At 40.0% G+C, this 23629-nt stretch overlaps 1 protein-coding gene across 1 annotated transcript; it reads left to right on the top strand.

The window, feature by feature from the left end:
- The first annotated feature begins 15435 nt into the window (after nucleotides 1-15435).
- Nucleotides 15436-21825, top strand: abraa (actin binding Rho activating protein a). Its single transcript, XM_034149912.1, has 2 exons — nucleotides 15436-16395; nucleotides 20772-21825. The coding sequence occupies exons 1-2, from the start codon at nucleotides 15793-15795 to the stop codon at nucleotides 21207-21209; spliced, it is 1041 nt and encodes a 346-aa protein (XP_034005803.1). The 5' UTR covers nucleotides 15436-15792; the 3' UTR covers nucleotides 21210-21825.
- Nucleotides 21826-23629: the final 1804 nt, after the last annotated feature.

The following is a 23629-nucleotide window of genomic DNA, read 5'->3' as shown; positions in this document are numbered from 1 at the left end:
AATTACATTTGACAAGATAATTAATACCAGAGTAGTGTGTACATAGGCCTACTGTAGGCCCGGTACGACATGCAGAGTGCATGTTTCATTTTTTTTAGCAGCAAAGTAACATTACTCAAAGTATATGTCGGACCCAACTCATGTACAGTATGTTTTGCATCTCCTCAACAATGGTCTGTATAGTTGAGTAGAAATAAACTGTCTCTACAGTTTCAGGTAGATTAACACACATTTGTAAGAAAAGTTTACAATGAAGCACAAAACCCCTCTTTGTATTAAAGGAGAGGTGTCATGCTTTTCCGGTTATTACCCGTCCCCTTGTGTGTTAATGAAGGTTTTTATGCATGTAAACGGTGTGCAGAGTCAAAACCCTCAAAGTACACCCTATAGCGAGTAAAACTCTAACACAGAAAATACCTCCCCAAAACTCCTCGTTGGAGATACGTCATTGTCCATTTGATTCTTCCGGGACGGCATGATGTCAAGCCGTACCCGGAACGAAATGGACCAATCCGTGGAGCCGTTACGTTACGTCCGTGGAGCCGTTACGTTAAGCCCCCGCTGATTGGTCCAAATTGACCAATCCACGGACTTCCTCACACACACATCTGTGTGCAGGGAGCAGGCAGCTCAGCTGATTTCTCCTCCCTGGCTGCAGCCTGATAACAGACAGTTGGGATTGTGGTGAAATTCTCTCTGCAGACCCATTCTCACAGCGTTTATCAACCTTTTTCTTACTCAATATCAAGCCACACTTATTGTTTTTACTTCGGATGTGAGTTTGTGTGTGCTCAGGATGAGTTTGGCTGTGTTTCGCTATGTATCCTAAACAAGGAAACAACACCTCCACGGAGCTCAGCGCGATTTACAACGTCCCGACCAATCAGAGCACACTGTGCTCACAGGGAGGGTGGGGGCTGGAGCTTTGGGAGCTACAACGAGCCGTTAAAGGCAGAGAGTGAAATTCAGTGAATACAAGTAGTTTACAGAGATGCTGTATGAGAAACCAATGTGAGTTTGGAAATATGCACAGTATAAATCTATTTTAGTATACCTCAACAATGGAATTATGATCAGTGGAAATGGCCATGACACCTCTCCTTTAAGCTAGCTGCCACAGAAAGTACAGTTTAACATGCCAACCTTTTGGTAGAGTGAGCTAACGTTAGCTAACTTCATGTTGAACACAAAACCTCTAACGTTCATTACATTAAGGATTTTAAACAAAACTTAACTCTCTCAACTTGTAAGATAACGTTAGTTAAGTTAACTTACCCTTAAATAACTACATCACGTTGTTCAGGGGCAACAAACTGCAGAAAATAACAGCTATAACATAATGAGACCTTGCTGGTCTACCAGAAAAACCATGCTGGTAGGCCAGCAAGTCCAGCTTCACCAGCATAACTACCAACTTCACCAGCAAGACCATGCTGGTGTACCAGCTTCCCCATGCTGGTATATGCTGGTGAAGCTGATAGTTATGCTGGTCTACCACCATGGTTTTGCTGGTGATATACAGCATAAATACCAGCTTCACCAGCATAGACCAGCATAACTACTAGCTTCACCAGCATAAACCAGCATAGAGAGACGAAGTCCCTCCCTTTCCGGTGGACCTCCATGGGACCTTATTTCGGAAAAATTATGTATTGAAGTCAATGGCGAGAGAAACGTTATCTTTCGACCCTGTTTGAATTGTGCCACGAATTACACATATGATGTTTGTCAATTTAAAAGATAATTTTGCAAGTAAAAAAAAAAATATTTTGCCGTAAAACTGTGAAGACTTTTTTTGTGTGAAACCACTCAATGAACTGCATCTCTGGTCTCGCACAACAACACACGTCACCAAGATGGCCGTCACTACTGTCTTGCCAAACAAGGGATTGACTACCCTCACTATCACCACAATGAAACACGTCCAGAAGAATGTCATGCAAAGCTGCCTGCCTGCCTGCCTTCCTTCGATTCTCCCTGAACTGCCTGATCTTTTTAATGTTCAATGTTAACCATTTGTGCAGATAGCATGAAGTAATAAAAGATCGCCGATGCTAATGTAGCGTTAGCATGTCTCCCTCGGGGGCATCCGGGCTTTAAGGTGTATTATAGAATGATCACACCGGTGTGACAGTACTCTTCAAAGGGTTCACGAAATATGACTACTACTCTACTGTTTAACACTTTGGTTAACTTAAAGGGGACCTATCATGCAAAATGCACTTTTGTACGTCTTTTATACATGAATATGTGTCCCCGGTGTTCCAGGGAACTCACCAAGTGTCAGAAAACACAACCCTCTCTATTTTCCTCCATACCCAAATCTCTAAAAAAGGGGCTGCAACGGATCTGATAAAAACTGATCCAGATTTGAACACTTTACTGACGTCAGGAAAGTGGCGCTACGGCTATTGGGCTAACTCCACCAATCAGGAGGAGACAGCCACGGCCATTGCCGTTCGAAAGCGCTGGAGTATGTAGTACATATGCCAGGCCTGTAGGTGGTGCTGTTCTCACAGAATCAGCCCTTGCAAAAACAGGGGTAAAAAAGTGGAAATTGAGCGAAATGAGGCATGGCTAAAATGCATGATCTGTTTGGTATTTTGAAAAAAAAAAAGTATAAATATTAGGGCTGTCAAGTTAACGCGTTAATAACGTGTTAACGCAAAAAAGAATGTACGCCACTAATTATTTTAACGCGATTAACGCATGTGTATTTTTTGTCCTCGGCCGCCCCGTAGTTTCAGAGCGCATCGAGTTTAAAATACCATCTACAAGCTAATGCTGACAGCCCCACTCCTGCCGCCCGCTTGTGGCAGACCGCACTTCCACGCTCACCGGCAGGCCCGGACTGGCCATCGGGAGGACCGGGAGGGTGTGTGTATGTGTGGCGTGAGCGAGGCACACCTTACGTGTTGTTGTTGTTGTTAGCATCTGGTGCTAGCTAGCTGCGCTAACGGATATAAGGAGCTGTTTCAATGAAAACAGAGGAGCGACATTTCGCCGACAACTGCGCCGAGCACTTGACTTTATGCATGTAGCCAGACAGTGGGACATTGTACGAAAAGTCAGCACACTCAGCACGGATAGTGCGCGCAACATGATTGCAGCGTCCAGGCAGCTCCCGTTCGAGCATATATGCCTTTAGCTGCACATAGCTCCAACGACCCATCACAGTGTCTCCTCACACACACACACACACACACACACACACACACACACACACACACACACACACACACACACACACACACACACACACACACACACACACTTTGTATTGTATTATTGTATGAGAGAGGTTCCAGGTTGAATTGAGGCGAATATTTGTAATGTTCAGAGGTTGTTGTGTTTAATATTCATGAGAATATTTGTCATTGTTCAAATGATAATAAACAAACATATAAAGCATATTTGTCCACTCATATGTTGATAAGAGTATTAAAAACTTGAAAAATATCCCTCTAAGGTACATTTAGAACAGATAAAAAATGTGCGATTAATTTGCGATTAATCGCGATTAACTATGGACAATCATGCGATTAATCGCGATTAAATATTTTAATCCACTGACAGCCCTAATAAATATGCCTTATATAGGTATGGTCCTACACTATATTATTATAATATAGCATGATAGGTCCACTTTAATGTTACTTCATGTTAAGGCTAATAAAAATGACAAGGCTAAGCCGGCTGTAATGCTAACTAACGTGCTTGCTACTAGCTAGGTAGCTAACTTGATCCAGCCAGCCACTCCTGGTCCTTTCATCAGACGGGAGGCGAAAGAACGAGTAAGACCCATTGCTGGTATGATTACAGCCTGGTACAAAGCACACAGGCATATTGTTAAAGTTATCTTAGCTATCTCTTATATTTAGTGGAGGAAAACAATGACATCACTTACGCGACTCTGGGATTTGTAGTCTTTCTAGTTGCGTATTTTTCATAGTCTTATATTTCAACAGTTTTACGACAAACTGACTTTTTTGACATGGAAATGATTTTTTAAGATTGACAAACATCATATGTGTAATTCATGGCACAATTCAAACGGGATCGAAAGATACGTTTTCTCTCCCCATTGACTTCAATACATAATTTTTCCTAAATAAGGTCCCATGGGGCGGAAGTAGAAGGGCAGGACTTCGCCTCTCTATAGACCAGCATGCCATCGGAATGTGACAAAACTCTCCCATCCCCCCTCTGTTCTCCAGCATTGCCAGTCTGTAAGGGTCTGTGGAAATATCAAACATTTAATTAAAGTTTTAAAATCAGAGGTGGAAGAAGTATTCCGATTATTTACCTAGGTAAAAATACGCGTTAGAAGTAAATGTCCTGCATTCAAAATTGTCAATTGCCCAAGTGAAAAGTATTATCATCTGAAAGTAAAATGAATCATTATGTTATTAGTATTAAATACATATAAGTATTTTTACAACTTATATTTAGAAATACTCCGTTGTAATTATTGATGCATAAATGTGTTCATCCATTTAATGTGGCATCTGCTATAATGTTGTTAATGTATGATATTACTTAATAATACAACACAATATAATATATGATAATGTATAAGTTGATTTACTTCGATCTACTGTACTGTGTAAAAACACCACAACAATATTTCAAAAATTATACTGCATATTAAAGCAAACTATTGTAAAGGTAAAAGTATGAGCATAAAAAATAAAGAAGTGTAAACATTTACATTATTATTATGATTATTTAAAGGTGGGGTAGGTAATTTCGGAGAAACCAGCTTGAGTGCGCTGGAATTTGAAAATACACAACCGGAGAAAATCTGCCACTTCCTTACAGAGCCCCTCCTCCAACACACACGAACGCGCACATGACCAATGAGGGCACGAGATAAGTTTATGCACAGATGGAAGGCTGACAGGCAGGCAGTCCATCCAGTTATTTTAGCCGGGCCGGGCTAATGATTTCTCAAACTTACCTACCCCACCTTTAATATATAAAGACTATATGTGACCCGCTCTATCGAAATCAGTCGGAAGTCGCAACGGCTCATTTCAAAATAAACGTGGATTTGCGTAAAAAACTATTTTTTCGGGGTTCGGGTGTTTTGTTTGATTTTAAATAAACAAAGTCTTGGCTTTCAGAATATGAAACTCTTATTTCCAAAATCACACGATAAATACATTTTTGAAGCTTGTAAAGGGAAGATGACAGGCACCTCTCACTCGCAATCTGCTCTTCCGCAGAGCCGCACCCCCTCCCTCCGGCTGAAATTATGAATGTAAGGCATATAGTAATCATAGATAACACGGCAGGGTCCGTTACAGTTTGTTTTCATCTGATTTCAAATAAACAAAGTCTTGGCTTTCAGAATATTAAACTTGTTTTGGCAAATTTAGATGATAAATACAACTATGAAGCTTGTAACGGCATAATTACAAGCGGAGAACGGAGTAATTTAACGTCACAGCAGGCATAACAACAGCCGGTGTTTCTCGTGAGTGTTTTCCCTGGGAAACAAACACAATATACACAAACGCAAACATACACAAACACACACACACACATACACACACACACTCGCGAGCTTCCCCCAGACCAGTAATCCAAACGGAAATATTTTCCCTCCGGACTATTTTGATCATTTGCTCCGCTAATAATCAATCAGATCGATGGATTCCAGAGAAGAGGAAACTTTGAAGGCCTTTTTCTCAAAATGATGACTCGGTGACAGTCATTATATAATGTGACATATTTTGCTTAATATTTGGAGTACAAAAACAATCCTGATATCATTAGAAAGCTAGGAATCTCCTCTTTCCAACAGTGTATACAACTCAAAATGTGTCTTTGGGTCAATGCGACTGATTTCGATAGAGCAGGTCACATATATTATTGAATTACAATTAAGATAATAAGATTAGATATAGTTTATTTGATGTAAAACATGGATGTGTTTTCGTTATAGTAGCCTGTGAAAACCATAACAAATATGTGTTTAAATGCTATTCAGCAAACACAACTGCAGAGCTGCAAACATTACTGAAGTACTGAAAGTCCAGGAAACAAACTGAAGACCAAAGTTCACCCAGTTGTCTTTGTGTATTTGTGAATGAAGCGCCATCTCATGGTTAAATCCTGCAATTGAACAAATGGGGAAATCTAGCAACGCCCCTCTCATAAATACCAGCCACTGGGATCCCTTGGGTTTCTGGTTGGAATCCGTTAGGTGGAGTGCATTCTAGCGTGCTACATCTGTATGTTCACATTTTCTTTTCCATTAACCAGTCTTTAAACACTGCCAGAGCCCATAGAGAGCCGAAGTCCCTCCCTTTCCGGTGATCCACCATGGGACCTTATTTCGGAAAAAGGATATATTGAAGTCAATGGCGAGAGAAAGATTATCTTTCGATCCCGTTTGAATTGTGCCATGAATTACACATATGATGTTTGTCAATTTAAAAGATAAAAAACAAAAAAAAATGGCGTAAAACTGTGAAGTAACACTTTTTTTTGTGTGAAACCGCTCAATGAACTACATCTCTAGTCTCGCACAACACATGTCACCAACACCAAGCTGGCCGTTACGTTAGCACATTTCACCTCTTTCTTTCAGAATGAGGCGAAAAGTATTAAACGAGGAGAAAATCACTATAAGTCTGGGCATGTTGAGAGCTGTATATACACAAAAGGGGAGTTAGTCGGTTCCGTAAGAGCCGAGGTGAGTGATAAACGAGTAATGTGTAACGTTAATGTCAGCTAGCTAACATTAGCTAACAAGGTACACTCCTGTGTTTTGTTTGAGCAACTAGTTTTAGTTAAGAACTGCGTGATCGCTGTGTATGCTGTGGATAACATTACGGCCCGTCCACACAGCGGCGTGCGTTCACGAGAAAGTTACCGGTGCGCCAAGTAGGAAGTGGAGCACAGAGGAGACAACCGTTTCATTGCAGACTGTTATGTTTATGTGGAGAAATGGCAGTGCATACATTATTTGAGATATATTTCAAACTCGGACTTCATATAGGGACATTTTGGCCAGGGGTTTAGAGCTATTTGTTTAAGCACCGGATTCGCAAAACAGAAGAGTCTGTAAACCAGTCTGCTTTGATCTATGAATTCATGTCCGGGACTCTCACAAGTATCTGCTGCCCACAGCTGTTTTATAGAAGGAAAACCTCCTTCACTTTATGAAATCTCTGCGGCACCAGTGGCCTGTACTACGAAGCAGGATTTGCTATTTACTATTCATTCATGAAGTATGACGCTGCGCTGTCAGCACGCTTCTCCATGTTTGTGATTGGTCAAATGTTGCTAACCCCATCCCTTTCACGTGAACGCGCTCTCAGCCGGACAGACAAACCCTGGTTGATTTACTGAGTTGATAACCAGCTTCGTAGGACCGCTTAGCGAGATTGCGTTTGTTAGGGTTAGTTAAGCCGGGTAACTCAAACATATCCAGGGTCTGTTGAACTGGCTTCGTCATACAGGGCACTGTAAGAACTGTGCCTTTTACTGTTTACTTCACTGTGTTTCCCTTCATTAGAACAGCTGAATAGAGATTGAGGCTGCTACGTTTAACCACACACACCTCTCCACACATCGAACTGCCCGATTATTCCCCCTATTACTCGTTTTATGAAGGAGATGTCCGGTCACCAGGGCGCATGATGTGTTTGTGCTCAGCTCCGCTCTGTGTGTGTGTTCGGTGTGTTTGTGTGTGTCCGACACCGGCATTTGTTTTCAAATTACCATGAACAGTAATTTACACACATCTGGTTCTCCATAGTTATATGTGTATTCCCAAGTGAAATAAATGTGTTTAATCTTAATCTCGATGTAGTGCTATAGTCCTGCCGGAGTGCACCGGAACGAACGACTGTTGTGTCCCGTCAAAAATGTTAAGTCCAGTCATGTTTCATGTTCTTGTTTAACCATTTTCTGTCTTGTCTCCCACTTCCTATCCTGGTATGTGTCTCCCGCCCTCATCAGCGTCAGCCCCGCCTCTGATTGTTTCCACCTGTGTCCAGTTACCTTTTGTTTATAGTCCCCAGCTTCCCTTTGTTCCTTGTCAGTTCGTCTTGTCCTGTCTCTATGCAAGTAGTCAGCGTGCCTGCGATTACTCACCTTGTCTCATGCCTGATTTATGCTCTCAAATTATTTTGTAAGTTTGTTCCTCACTTAGTGAGCCATTTTCTTTTGTGCCTTTTTGAACCTTTTTTGTCACCTCATCCAGAGTGTCGATCCTTATTTATTATCCTGTTTTTGGAATAAAGTATCTTACTCATACTTTACCTCTGTCTCCTGGGTCGTGCATTTGAGTCCAATACCTTGTGTTTCCAAGTTCGTGACAACGACACTATCATAAACAAATGCCCACACACACACACACACACACACACACACACACACACACACACACACACACACACACACATCTTTGTAATTACATTTTTTTTATCCTTTCATATTCCAGCTATTCCTCAAAAAACATGTTTTGGATATCATGCCATTCACATTTTAAATGTACATTTTAAGAAATTGTAGTGTTTGTATTTCTACCCCAAGCTTCCATAAGTGGGTCAAAAATGACCCGCATGCATTTTCTATGGGATCCTATGGGAACCTTTGATTCTTATCACCTGTGGCTATCAGGAATACATTCACTGTATACCACACAGACTACATCACAAGTGACACCTCTCAGGAAGATTGTTTTACACAGCAAGATCTGATACCTGTCAGTATAATAATAATAATAATAATAATACATTATATTTGTATAGGGCTTTTCAAGGACTCAAAATCGCTTTACAATATAAGGGAAGGTTAGGGTGGGGGGTATAGGACTATCAAACTTGATCAACCGGCAGGGATTGATGGGGGGGGGCGTTATGAGTAGACAAGAGAAGAGATGAGTTTTGAAAAGGGACTGGAATACTGTGAGGGTCTCAGAACAGCAGAGATCTTTGGGACAGGATATGTTCAAAACGTTTTTTTCAAAATGTAAAAAGTGATTTTTCTTAACCAAATGACAAAAATGGCATAAAAACACATATTATTCTAATACGGGTCCTTTTAGACCCACTTATGGAAGAGTGTAGGGTGAGGGTCCAGTCATTCGTGCATCTAAGGGTTACCATTAAAACAAGTACATTTTTGAGATTCCAAGATCAATTTCAATGTGATCCGAACAATGTCCAAAAAACTATCTCAGATGTTTTATTTACATTATTGGAGAAAGATCCAGTTTTCCATCACAGGCTCGTTTCTGACTCCACAGTAACATGAAAAAAGGGTCAGTATTTTTTCAATTGTATATTCACATTTAGGATCTAGACACATTTCTTAAAAATGAAACTCATTATGTCCAGAGAGAGACTGCAGAGGGCCTTCACATACTTTTCACATCTCGATATTTATTCATTTATGTAGAGAAAACCTAATTAAATCTCATCAATCCATCTCTAAAAACTTCAAATTCTGCAAACTACAGAGAATAACTGACACTTTTAAAGTTTTCTTTGCAATAAATGTTGTTTTACTTGTTACGTACAGTTTATCATCATGAGTCTGACCAGAGGAGGCTCTGAGAGATTAGATCAACAGAAACACTTTAAATCAAACACAGATTTTAAATATTTATATTATTCTCTTTACAAAACAAACTTTGATGTCATTTCATTTCTACAGACGACTCTGCAGACTGTGCATAAAGATGATTATCAGTAGAAAAGAGGATTACAATCTCAATCAAACAAATATGGTGAACATTAAATGGACTTTGCAGCCACAATAGTTACAGTATTCAACTCCCTAAATCAATAGGCTTGAATTGCAAAAGAAAAATAACGCTAATTTAAAACTATGAAATGAGATTTGTAAGGCATTTAAAGGTGCCCTATTATGCAAAATGCACTTTTTGATGTCTTTTATACATAAATATGTGTCCCCTGTGTGTCAGGGAACTCACAAAGTGTCAGAAAATAAAACCCTCTCTCTTTTCCTCCGTACCTAAATCTCTAAAAACGGGGGTACAACGGGGCTGATCCAGATTTGCTGCCAATATGACGTAATATCGGAAATTTGGGCTGGCTTTACGCCCACGGACCTATCAGAAACATCACTATCAGAAACAATGCGCTACGTGTTTTGGAAGTAATATGGTCTTTGTTTACATTAGCAAGCATCGCTAACACTCAGAGCCAGTGGCGTAACAAGGTTGTGATTGGCCCCGGTGCAAATATTGTTTTGGACCACCGCCGGGCACAGCCAAATCCAGCCTCTCCTCCTGGCTGGCTGGAGAAGAAGGTTGCACAGCCACGGCCACGGATACAGCTTCACTTGTGGAGCTAGATGGCAATGATGGTGGTGAGCTATCGTTAGCCTCCGGCTCCGGCTGCCGCTGCACGTCAACATTGCTAACGTTAGCGCTTGATTTCGAGGACGATGTATGACAAAAAAAACGGTCTAATTTCGTCAGTTTAGCTGTTACATCTCCTTGTTCTCTCTTGTCCTTTCTCTTTTGAGCGCCGCTCTTGTGCTTTGATTTGCTGTACATTATAAATGCAAGCTATTACATTTTTTATAATGCTGCCGAACTTGCTGCTGCTAGCTACAGTACAGTACAGGTTGATTAAACGGTTCGCTCGTCATGCAAGGTATCACATGACATGAAAGGGAGCAAGGTCATTGGACAGACAAATTACAAATTAATTTAGGTTGCTTGGTTACTTTGAAGACTGCGTGAACCGGTCAATGCCATTGGAGCCCCAAAAAAAAAATATGAAAAAAGAATATTAAAATATATATATATATATATATATTTCTTTTTTTGCATGGGCCCCTTGCCGGCTCGGGGCCCCGGTGCGTTGCACCGGCTGCACCGCCGATAGTTACGCCACTGCTCAGAGCTAACCTGTACTGGAGAGAGTATGTGTAAAGAAGCCGGATATAAAAAGGAACTCACCTTGTAGTAAACCCGCAAAAGAAAAAGCATTTGAGCTCCATACTGTTTCAGAAATAATGTTTGATGTGGTTTGGAACATGATATGGCGTTTAATCACGGCAGCGTTTAGCAGAGTATCTGGGTAGAATTCTCCTGCATGATCACTGTCTTTTTTTTTTTTAAAGCTACGGACCCAGAATCAGCACTTCTCTAACAGGGCTGAAATAGAGGGGTATGAGGGATGTCTAGAATGGGTGATGACTTCAGAGACATGTTATTTATATATCTGAGACCTATAATATATGCCTAAAAATGGTATAATAGGAGACTTGTCTATCCCCTTCATGTAGTCATGGTAGATATATTTGTTTATGAACACAGTGGGAGAAATTGCGTTTATTTTTATTTTCTAAATACATATATTTCAGTATTTATGTTATAATATTTCTCCTGGGACAATTTATTTAAGATTTGTTGGGGTTACTTTGTTACCAAAATCCAAAACTAAGATTAAAAAATAGTCCTAATTTCAGTATGCTTACAAAAGCAGGAATCAGCATTATTATCCAGGCAGTAGCTCATGGCTCACAAACCTAAAGTATAAGAAGTATTTCCTCTGATGAAGTCATGTATAAATACTTGGATCGTTACTCTCTGTGCGTACACCTTCATCACAGCTTTCAAGTGCTGCCATGTCTATTTCTGTGCAAGCCTGCCGTGCACAGTGAGCTGTGGGAGCGTGCACGCGAGGCAGCTGCTGGCATGAGGTCGGGAAACTGAAACGCGCACACACACACGCACACACACACACACACACGCACGCACACACACGCACGCACACGCACGCACGCACACACACACCAGGGACCTGAGCTGGTGACTGCTTGGCCCCTGCTTGGTCGGTTATTTTAGTCCTCAGACATGCAGAACACTCATTGGGCTTTGTCTATCTGCGACACAGATACAAATGTTTAAGCAAGACTGGTAATTCACTCTCACGAACATCATACTCAACATTTTCTATAATTATGCTTTGGTTTATCAGATAAATCTATAGCACCTAAAAGGATAATCTTTAGGATGTATTATGTGTCTGATGGTGATGCAAAAAGGTCAAAGGAAATGTCATAAACAACACCAAATGCTTTATGTTATTATATTTCATTTATGTTTTTATATTTTAATATGGCTTGAAAAACTCCCCAGCCCTGTACATGAAAGAGAAAGGATTAAGTGTTATTATGGGCGTAACAAATATAACAATAAGTTCTCACATTGGGTAAAAGCATAAAGTGAAGCCTTATTTAGTGACTGCGTATATTTTGGCTTTTGGGTTGTTGCTTTTTTTGATTTGTGTTGTCTTTAGAGTAGGTGTTTGTAATGTATAATCTTATGTTTGTTGAAAATAAAAAGAATATTAAAACAGATGTGTTTTGGCTTTACATGAATATCAAAATGTTTCAGCTATATTTACTTTTAAGGAGGAACATATGCGGAAGTATTCAGAACTCTTACTTATAGCAAAGTATAATATCAAACCTCAAAAATATCAAGACTTGCATTCAAACTTACTATAGCCCATTTGAGAATAATATATATGACAGGATTGTATTATAATTATTGGTGAATTAATGTGTTCATCACATCTCCTACTGAAAGATTTTATTTCTTTGATTACTCTTTATGTGAAGCGTCATTTTTGAATGTTACTAATGTGGCAATAGTTGTATCTTACCTATGAAATACAACAACCAGAACATTTTGATTATATTTTGCATAAATGAATGTGACATTTTTAATAAACTACAGCTGTTAAATGAAAATGCACAATATGTACAGATCATGAAAAAATACCACTCAATCTTAAATCTCTACATCTTTACATGTATGGCAGCGATTCTATTCCAGTGTCTGTTGAATTCCAACACAGAGAAATGTTGTCAGTAGTTTGTAGAATAAAATAAAAATTCATTTTACTCCAACACATACCGATAAATAGGAGATCCAGAGAAACTGATACTGCTGCAGTGGTCTTTTTATTTTTTAATTAACATTACTTAGTATTGTCTGTATATATGCATAATGACAACAGCAGAAATAACAAAGAATTAAAGAGATTACAGTAGAACCATAGTTTAAAGACACAACCTAATACAATATGAACACTAATAACTGCATGTGGTTTATTAATCATTCATCGCACCATAAATCTCTCCGTCAATCTGTCACTCAATCCATATTAATGTTGCTGTTTTTAACACACTTTCCCCTGTGCTCATTATAATGACTGTCGCTAATGAGTTTTTCCAAGGAGAAACTTAGATCTCCATTTACATATTATGTAACAAGCCGTATGAGAGCAAATCTCTGGGGTATGTGCTGAAAAATAAATCATTAGTTCATTACATTTATGGAAAAGTATAGCTTCTTTGTTCATTACAAACGCAAACAAACTAATTTCACATTAACATAGAGATGCAGTCAGTTTATTAAAATAACAGTAGAGATGCGTCTGATTATCTACTGGGAGAAATGCACCGTTTGAGATAACTTGAAAACAAAATACAAACTCTTTGAAAACATGTTGAAAAGTCTGAATATTCAGGGAATTTAACAATCAATAGTAACAGGATTTTTCTTTCACGATTTAGAATATGTGGCTCAGAAAGTGTATTGTAAATATGGATGATGCTCAAAGACTTATTTTAGTATTATTATAAGAAACATTTCATTTTGTCAGTACTTTTAAAACCATGGGAGATGAGATAATACAACTTTATAAAGATAAACCTAAGGCCAATAGCTTTTATTTTTTTCCCCCTGCTGTTTATTGTCCAACCTACTACGGGGGCCGACACGTGCAAACGCGCCACAACGGCCCAAAACACTTACATTAGGAGAAACGCGCTGCAGTTTCAAAAACGATGCAAATATAAAAACGCAAATGTGCCATACAAATTGCAAATGAAGAAACATCTTCATAACCCCCGGAACAAAAGCGCTGCATTAACAAAACGCTACAAATGAAAAAACGCTGCAAGAAGCTCAAAACACAACAGTAACCAGGGGACACTAAAAGGTGATGCACAAAGCTAGGACCGGAGCACTTATTGACGTTCGGGGGCTTTAAAGTTGGCCAACTGTCCCTGTTGGCAGAGTCAGTCTGTTACATATTTTATTACTAAGTATTTTGTCAGTTTATTTGAAATGACTAGTTTAGCTACAATAGCTAGCTATTAGATCTGCAATCATATCATAAGGAATCATGTGATCACATTGTTAAATAAGCCGATAAGACATTTTAAGTACGTTTTCAGTGACAGAGATTGTTGTGCAGCGTGTTTCTACCAATGTCAGTGTTTTAGGCCGTTGTAGCGCGTTTGGCCACCATCATTATTTGATCTTTAGCCCATTGAAATGTTGTTTTAAAGTTACCATCAGCATGTAATAATAGGCTAAATTAAATGTTAAATATATTCATTTTTGAATGATGTGTATTGGCAATGATTGCCGTTATATTCAATAATAATAATAATGTGGCATGGGCCAAATGCTCAGCATGACACATAAATAAAAAATAATAACTGATTGATTACATGGCAAATAACATACCAAGACCCCAGCAAAACAATATTCAGTGAAACCAGCCAACAAGCAACACAAATATAATTAATGAAAAAAATTAACTACGTCATATATCAGATAAGGGATAAGAGAACCAATTAGTAATTTTGCTTTTGAAGCCAATATTGAGTCACTTTAATTGCATCCATCACCGAGAGCCATGAGCCAGAATGTCTCACTCACATACTCACAGATAAACACAGACTAAACGCTTCACATGCAAGGACACACACACACACACACACACACACACACACACACACACACACGCACACACACACACACACACACACACACACACACACACACACACACACACACGCTCAGATGCTTTTCATGTGACCCGCAATCTAGAAATTCACACTGACACTGCCATCAAAGTCATCAAAGTATATTGTTTCGTTCCATAAAGGAAAATTGCATATTTGAATGAAAACATCGCTATATATACACAATGAACACACACACACACTCACACTCTGACTCAGAGCAAAAGCCTGTTTGTGTTTCAACCTATTTTTTGTGTGACAGAAACCCCAGTCGCTAAAAACACTGGCACCTGTTCCCTGGGAGAAATTCCACTCCTCAGTGTGTGTGTGTGTGTGTGTGTGTGTGTGTGCGCGTATGTGTGTGTGTGTGTGTGTGTGTGTGTGTGTGTGTGTGTGTGTGTGTGTGTGGGTGTGTGTGTGTGTGTGTGTGTGTGTGTGCGTGTGTGTGTGTGTGTGTGTGTGTGTGCGTGTGTGTGTGTGTGTGTGGGAACTTGTGAGAATGTTGACACTGGACTTTCCTGTCTCACGTGGCCACGGTGCAGCATCACTTCCTTTACGACCCTCACCCTATTTAAAGGCCGGTGTTGGGCTTCAGCGGGGATTAAAGTCAAAGTCTTTGCACTCTTCACACCAGCAGCTCACCCACTGACCGACTGACAATCTGGAAAGGGTCCTGGAGCTTCTGTGGACGTCCACAACGGCTTTAAAGGCTACGTTTTTGTCTGTGATCACCTGGAAGTTTCAAGCGATGAGTTTCCAATATTGAAGTCTTCATTTGGAACCAATAACTGAGTATTTGCTCAGAGAAAAGCAAGATTTACGTCAACTCTTTTCACCCAAAAGAGATTCAAAAAGTTTGAAGACAACTCCAGGAATTGCCACAATACAACCTGCAAGACTTTACCAATCGGAAAAACAGAAGACAAGAGAAATACCAATTTCTGGAAGCTCTTCTGGTATCCTGTCACAATGAGCAGCGGTGGGACCAGCACAGTTTCCCCACAGGAGCCCCAGGCTTTCAAACGGGCCGTACGGAAAATAAAATGTGCCGCTATGGTGGCCAACTTGGCTAAGAGTTGGCAGGGCTGGGCCACCGAACACTCCGACACACAGGACGCCATCCCCAGCGGCTGGATGCCGGACTCTGTTGAAGGGGTGGACGAAAAAGTGTGCAGCCGGGAGGTCAAGCTCACCAACCCTCCTCGAGTGTTCACAGCCGATGCTAGTGACAGCAGCGGTATCCGGACCGGTTCTGTGGCCAAGTCCGTGCAGCCGAAACGCAGCGAGTGCAGCAGCAGCTCCGTGGTAAACGCCATCCGAGGGAAGATGGAAGCAGGGCCTGAAGAAAGCAAGCCTTTCCTGGGTAATGAGTCGCCGACAAGGAGGCGCCAGATGAGGGCGCTGCAGACCGCGGCTGACGGAAGCATCCGAGACAAGAAGCTGGGGTCGAGGAGCAGCAGTTTGGACACGGAGGACAGCGGGCTGGGAGAGGAGGCGGGGCTCAGCGACAACAGCGAATCAAAAACTGAGCTGGGTGACATCCTGAGCAAGAAACAGACCAACAGGCCCAAGGTAGAGTGCTTCATCACAAAGATTGGAAACTGGATGCAAACACATTACCAAAGTTACCAAATATCAAGCTACCAAAATAATTCAACATTGAAATGTAAAACTACACCAAGCATTGTTTTTTATATTAACCATGGATCGTCTAATGAGAAGGGGTCCCTCACAGTAATGAACAGATCATATAAACCCATCTCTACAGATCTTTTTAGCCCCTTTTATCCTATTGTTTTAGGTAAACAGTCTCTACAATTTAAACCAAGTCTTCAGCAAGTTATATACAAAGGTTCCTGCCCAGTATAGTTAGCCGAACATAAAGGAGAAATTAGCCACTTAAACCCAAACAAAAGAAAAACCCAACTCCAAATAAATATAAATGTATGGTATTCCCTTAGCAAGATAGGCAGTTGTTTGCTTACACATTAACAACTTTTAAAAGTGATCAATATCAAAAATATAAATATGGCTGGGTCAAAGCTGCTAGAGGTCCCTTTTCGAGGTTTGTGCAGAAAATAACATGAATACAGACTGATTGTGGAAAAGACCACACTCTTCAATATCTCTGGCCAACACATAAACCTATTATTTTGTGATAGAGGTTGTGAGAGAATTGGTCATTTGCACATGTTATTGTTGTTGGTGACAGGCTTGTATAAAACCTTATAAGAGCAGATTACAGTTGTATTGCCCTTTAATTACTTTTTTAAAGCTTAAACCAGACCCTTACGAGTTTCTCCTGCCTGCTTTCCATACAACAACAATGTTCCTGTCCCTGAATAAAATACAAAGTGGAGAACCAATACCCTAAAATTAGAGCGTAAATGTTCCCACACAAGTCCCACAGCGTGAATAAACAAGTTTAAACAGAGATCGCATTGATGTCAAGAAATCCGACTCCCTCATGGACACCAAACTGAAAAACAGTTGCATAACTCTGATGCTAAACATCTTTCCTATAAAGGGCAAAGGAGGCGGCCCGAGGCCCCCTTGACTTGTTGAGGGGGTCGCCAGAGAGTGCGGCCAACCCATAAAAACACAAGCTGGAACACTGCGCAATGGAATATATGAAAATAATTATAGTCATGCTCTGCAACGTGCTACCTGACCTTCAGGTCTGAAGAGCCGGGGAGGGGGAAATTAGGTGAAGGGACACGGAGAGAAATGAGAGGCACACACTGTTACACAAACATTAAGAGAACAATTATAAATGAGACAGAGAGAAAAGATTTGATTTCAATAACTGTATTGATCTTTATTTGGATTAATTGGCAATGGTCATGTAATGTAAATTCCAACTGAATTAAACTAGTTTGATTTTATTTATTTTCTTGTTACAGGAAAACTGATATGTTGGTTGAATGTTAAGGCAGATCTGCACTGAAAAACTGAAACGTTAACTTTAATGAAATGTATTATGTCAACACATTTCACATTACTGCATTAGGTTAGTTGAAAGCAATAATATTAAGTTGAACCTAATATTTTTATTTTAGTTCATATTATTGCTTATAAAAAATATGGAGAAACAAATTGAATTGAATCAGGAGTATTATCACTCTAAGGGTTCACATGGTTTTGTAAAAGGTCCCTCTGTGACACATCTTTACTTTTCATAGCGCGAATACCAAAGACATATGGTGACACTGATCTGAAGGCCTGGCAATCTGAGGAAAACACCCAGGGAGGAGGAGGAGGAGGGAGGGGGGGGGGGGGGGAGGGAAGTCAGGGTAGGACAACAGATGACAGATTAGGGGGAGAAAATTGTGATGAAGAAAGTATAGCGAAAGAAAGTATGACAACAACAACTAAAAAAGAAGGAACGGAGGAAAAAGAAGAGATGAAGAGTTTAAAGTTTATATGTGTTAATAACATCTATTTTGTTTTACAAAGAAAACATCTCTATAGCCAAAATGTTGCAGATAGTATACCATGATAAACCAGGATATGAACCACAAAAGTATTATAAATCAGCTTATAAGCCTTTCAATCTCCAAGAGAATAGGTTTGAGAACCTTGACTTGATCCTCGCGGTTGTTAAATGAAATGTTTGTGCATGTCGGTTTATATGAGCATACACACAGTATTTCCATTAGTGCATATTTCTGGATGTCTAGCAAAGGCCAAGCAGCGGATCAATTACACCTTCTAGAGAAGAGGTTATTTTAAGACTAAGGGGCATCGTTAACATTTACATATAGACACAGATGGGGTCTGATGCAAAAATGTTAAGCAGGTCTAAAGGACAGGAAGCGAAAAAAGGAAAAGTTGACCAAATGTTAACAAAAGCTTAAACACAAAATAGCCAAACATATGGGAATAGCATGCACAGGAGGCTGAGATGTCCTGACTGGAAGTTGCCAGTATGGGTCAACACTGGATCCTATATTTCCCAAAGTGAAACTCATTAGAATCTTGCATTAGACCTGCTGCCTTGTAAAAGCCTTTTGGTCAAACTCCACATTCTCAGAAATGCAGATTTTTTATATTTAAGTGTTGGGGTATCAAGGCTGATTACATTTTTAAGTCATCAGGGTTATTTTCCTTCCAAAAGAAGAGTTGACCTAAAAAGAATATAAATCATGTGTAGTACTCTTCTTCCTGGAATTTCAATGGTCCTAGAAACATATTTTCCATAGAATGTTACATTTGCCGAACAGAAACTATTGAAAAATGTAATCTAGTGCTAATATCAGTGCTAACCGACTTCAATAGAGGCTGAACATTGCTTGGTCTTAGACCAGAGGCCTGTACTACGAAGCTGGATTTTCGCTTAGCCGGCTAAATTCAGGGAAATCTCGGGCTTTCCGGTCCTACGACGCTGGTTCTCTTTTTAGCAGGCTAGATTTCCATGGTAACTTATGCTGAGCGGCAAACCTGCTCCGGAGCAGGTTAGGTGGCAGGCTAAGAGATCAACTCAGTGAAAGCACTGCCTGCTGACCAATCAGAGCTCCGTGTGCGGAGTTTAAAGCGATCAATTCATATGACAGGAGGAGAAAGGAAATACAGTTTAAACTGCCGTTGCAGGAAAGACGACCGGCCAAAATCAACTGACTGTGTGAACGTGAAAATTAATAGAATATCCCCTCCCATCTTCAGAGCAATCTGACTATTATAACATTAGCGTTAAGAAAGCTTACTTAAATATCTGCCACGACATAAGTAACCGGATCAGAGTAACATTAAGTACAGTCCGCGGCACTGTGAGTGCAGACGTAGATGTGTCCCATTATCATTCATATCATATCACATCATAATGTATCATATATTTCCTTATTTGAGTCAGCTTCTTGAGCCGTATCTGGCCGTGCAACACTCACAGTGTCACATACTGTATGCAGAAGTATTATTTTAAGCAACACATTAAATTGATGAAACACTCAAGTCAAATTCTCCTAATTAAAGTCAGATCCACTCGTGTCTTGGACGGGCCAGTGATTTCATAAACCTGTTAATGTACGCATTCAAACACTTTTTCTTTTACCAGCTGTATTCACCTTGCAGGTGCAGCTATGTGGCTTTTATCCTGGGTAAAGTGTTTAAGTCATGGATGTTTAAAGTTTAACTTCTTCATATTTGACTAATATTAAAGTTCACTTTTCATTCAGGAAGTATGACGCTGCGCTGTCAGTACGCTTCTCCGTGTTTGAGATTGGTCGAATGCTCCAAATACCACCCCTTTCATGTGAACGCGCACCTAACTAGATAGGACACGGCGGCTTGAGCGATCCACTTGATATCCAGCGTCGTAGTACAGTTTAGCGCCAGCGCGTATGTTTTGGATTACGCCAACCGGCTAACTCCAACATATCCAGGTTAAGTTGAACCAGCTTCGTAGTACAGGCCTCTGGTCTTGACTTGTAAATATGCAAGTCCAGGGGATAAGTCCACACAAAATTAGACTTTGTTCGAATAAAAGTCAGCAGAAAATGTTGTAAAATGTCCCAAAAACTTAAAATTCCAGCAGCATTAGCCAAGTGTTTCTCCTTAAATCATGGTCTTTTGGTAGACCAAACACAACTATTACCACTACAAATGTTGTTAATAAACACACATGCTCCACTCCCCTGAATAACATTTGGAAATAAAAAAAAAATCTTGGACCATAGAGAGCTGGGGAGGTGACGTTTAGAGACATCCCCATCCAATATTTTGTATCAGGATCGATTCAGGCGTTTTATAACTGGTATTCTTATGAATTGCTTTATTGAGATGTTGAGCCTGATCCATCCATTGTTGTACATCAGCTGTAGCACATGTGTTTTTATTGTTATTGATTAGGACTAACTTCGATTAGGAATCTTTAAAATGTATAACATTTTTTATATATACATTTCCCTTTGTTGGAGTCCGAAGTTAACTTGCCTGCCCTCTTTGATCTCCAGATTAAAATCACCACTACAGGTGATATCAAGAACCGCTGGCAGCAGTGGTCTCAGCAGCACATCGTGGGCCAGAAGCTCAACCCCTTCAGTGAGGAGTTCGACCCCGAGTACGCCATGGCTCAGCGGGTCCGCAAGGGCGAGGACGGATACGGGCGACCCAAAGACGGATCCAAGACGGCAGAGAGGGGCGACCGGGCCCAGAAACACGTCCACAAGGAGATGGAGGAGATGGTGTGGATTATCAAAGACATGGGCATTAAAGACAAGGAGGGGAGAACCATGATAACCTTCGGCCGCCTCTTTGACCGCTACGTGAAGATCTCAGATAAGGTGGTGGGCATCGCTCTGCGCTGCCGCAAACACAAGATGCTGGACTTTGAGGGGGAGATGCTGTGGAAAGGACAGGACGATGATGTGATTATTACTGTGAGAGACTGAGGACAGACCCAGTGTTTTACAAACTGTTACACACATGCTAACACACCTACAAATGTCAGAAATAACGCTACCCATGCTAGCGGCAGTGCTACATCATGTGCACAAAAAACATTGAGGAATATTTGGAAGAGACCAACAAATATTAAAGTATGATAACTAAGTGTGTCAACCAATTAGTATCACTCACTTCAATTTGATTCAGGGTAAGACTCCAGATTAAGTAAAAATTGCCACTAATCTCAGGATCTACTCCACTCCGAGGAGAGCTAAGAAAGGTAGTAATATCATAATGAGAGAGTAAAGTGTTACAAATATTATTGAGTTTTTGTTTTTAGGAAAGTTATACCAACTGATTGCAATAATGTTAGCACACAAAAGCAAACATGATAAAATGTTACATTTGTTCAACTGTAATGTGTTGGTTACATTTAATATGCTAGCATTCTAAATTGTAAATATTTAATTTTAAACTATAAGAATAACATTTTTTGAATTAAAATACACACAAACACATTGGGTTAAAATTATAATTTCAGTGATCAGCAAAATAAATTCAAAGAGACAAACTCTTGCACATTTCTATTTTAACATATGCCTTTGATAAAAGGTATATAAGTGTAAACATGGAGGCCACACACACACACACACACACACACACACACACACACACACACACACACACACACACACACACACACACACACACACACACACACACACACACACCAGACTCATTAGATCTTCTCATCTACCTGACAGGTCGTCCGGTGAAGGGAAGCTATCTTTAGCATGCTAACCATGCTCGCCTCACTAACTATGCTGTTGCTACATACTCTGAGACCCAACCATCCACCACAATGCCAGAAATACTAAGAAAGCTACTCAGAAACTTTGATTGATTTAAATTACTCACCCAAAGTCTTTGTGTTATTCTCCTCTTTATTCGGTTAAAACAAGACAACATAAAGCGTAGAATAACGTTAGCATTGATGTAGAATATTTGTAGACTGTTAGGTGTATCATGCAGCCCTAATGACAGAACATTGAGAGTTTCAAAGAAATGTGAACAAACGTTTATTTCGACCGATCTTGCTCTCCGGGGCCTGAAGTCGATGACAAAACTGCAAAATTGCGCTACAATCCTTTTTATAGTACAGCAAGAAAATGTGTTGGTGTGATAAACAAAAACTCAGTTCAGTCAGACAACTCACGTGCTTCTTAATATGTTTATTAGAAGCAGCATATAGTTTGAGTTTGGCGTCTAGGCTCGGGCCTCATCACTCCACAGACTTACAAAGAACATTGAGTGATGATTAGATAACTATCCCCCGAGCCTACAGGTGGAAGCTGGGGTGGAAGCTGGGGTGGTGGGGGGTCAGGCAAGCAGCAGCAACATGAAACACAGCAGCCGGAACAGGAACATGAACGCAGCAATAGCAAGTGAACACAGCAGTGGCAGCAGCAGCATTATCGAGGCAGAGGAAGGAAGACCTGGGAGCTTAAATAGAGCGGCATGTTTAGGAGAATGTGTTTGGTTGGTTGTAAGAGGGACGAGGTGCGTCACATGTTAATGTATCATTGATGCTCGAGTTGAGTGCCTGAACTAGCTCGCAGGCTTCGCCCCATTTAGCATTCGATTTTTTTTATCATGTCATTATTATTATTATTAAATGTGCATTTTGTATGGTATTTAAATGTACAACGTTTACCTAAAATATTTCCCCTTTTACTGAAAGATTTTGTGAATGAATGTGGAGGAACCTTGAGTTTTCTGGACCACACTTAATATCCGTGAACTGTAAACTAACAAACAAATTCTCTCATTATAGTGTGATAGGCTGACATGAGTACAGAAAACTCATGATCCGTTTCAGAAATCTTAACTTTGAATTTATATGTTTGAAAAAGACTTGTCTTTTGACTGAATGTTTAGTGTGTACGTACAGTAAACATATTGTACAATGAAATGTGTTAACCTAATTTTAACATTTAGGACGTTTACTGTTGAATTGAGATAAATGAAAAGCAGACGTGTTTTAAAATGTTAAACCTTTCTTCTTTCAAAGTGAAAGCCTGTGAGTCTTCTTACAGAAGTACAAAGACTGTGCAGTTGGGTGTATCACGCACGGATTAAGATGAATGTAAATGTACATATATACCTTACATTCGGACACCCAATAAATATTCAGACTGTGAAGTTGTCAGAGTGTTAGTTTAGGCCACATTGAGGTCAATAATGATACAAAAATTGGAAAGCTGATTTCCAGTTTTCATTTAATAATCGGGATACTGTGCAATACTAAGCTACTTAGCAAATATCAGCAGGACACAAACGTTATTACTGTTATTTCATCATTAGTAATGTGAGGACATCAACAGCTCTTTTTGAAGGATTAGGTTCTCTACTTTTCCAAAATGGA

Source organism: Trematomus bernacchii, unplaced genomic scaffold (genome assembly GCF_902827165.1).
Source record: "Trematomus bernacchii unplaced genomic scaffold, fTreBer1.1, whole genome shotgun sequence".
Classification (NCBI taxonomy): domain Eukaryota; kingdom Metazoa; phylum Chordata; class Actinopteri; order Perciformes; family Nototheniidae; genus Trematomus; species Trematomus bernacchii.
Note: the sequence above shows the minus strand (reverse complement) of the source record. Positions and strands in the feature narration are given on the sequence as shown.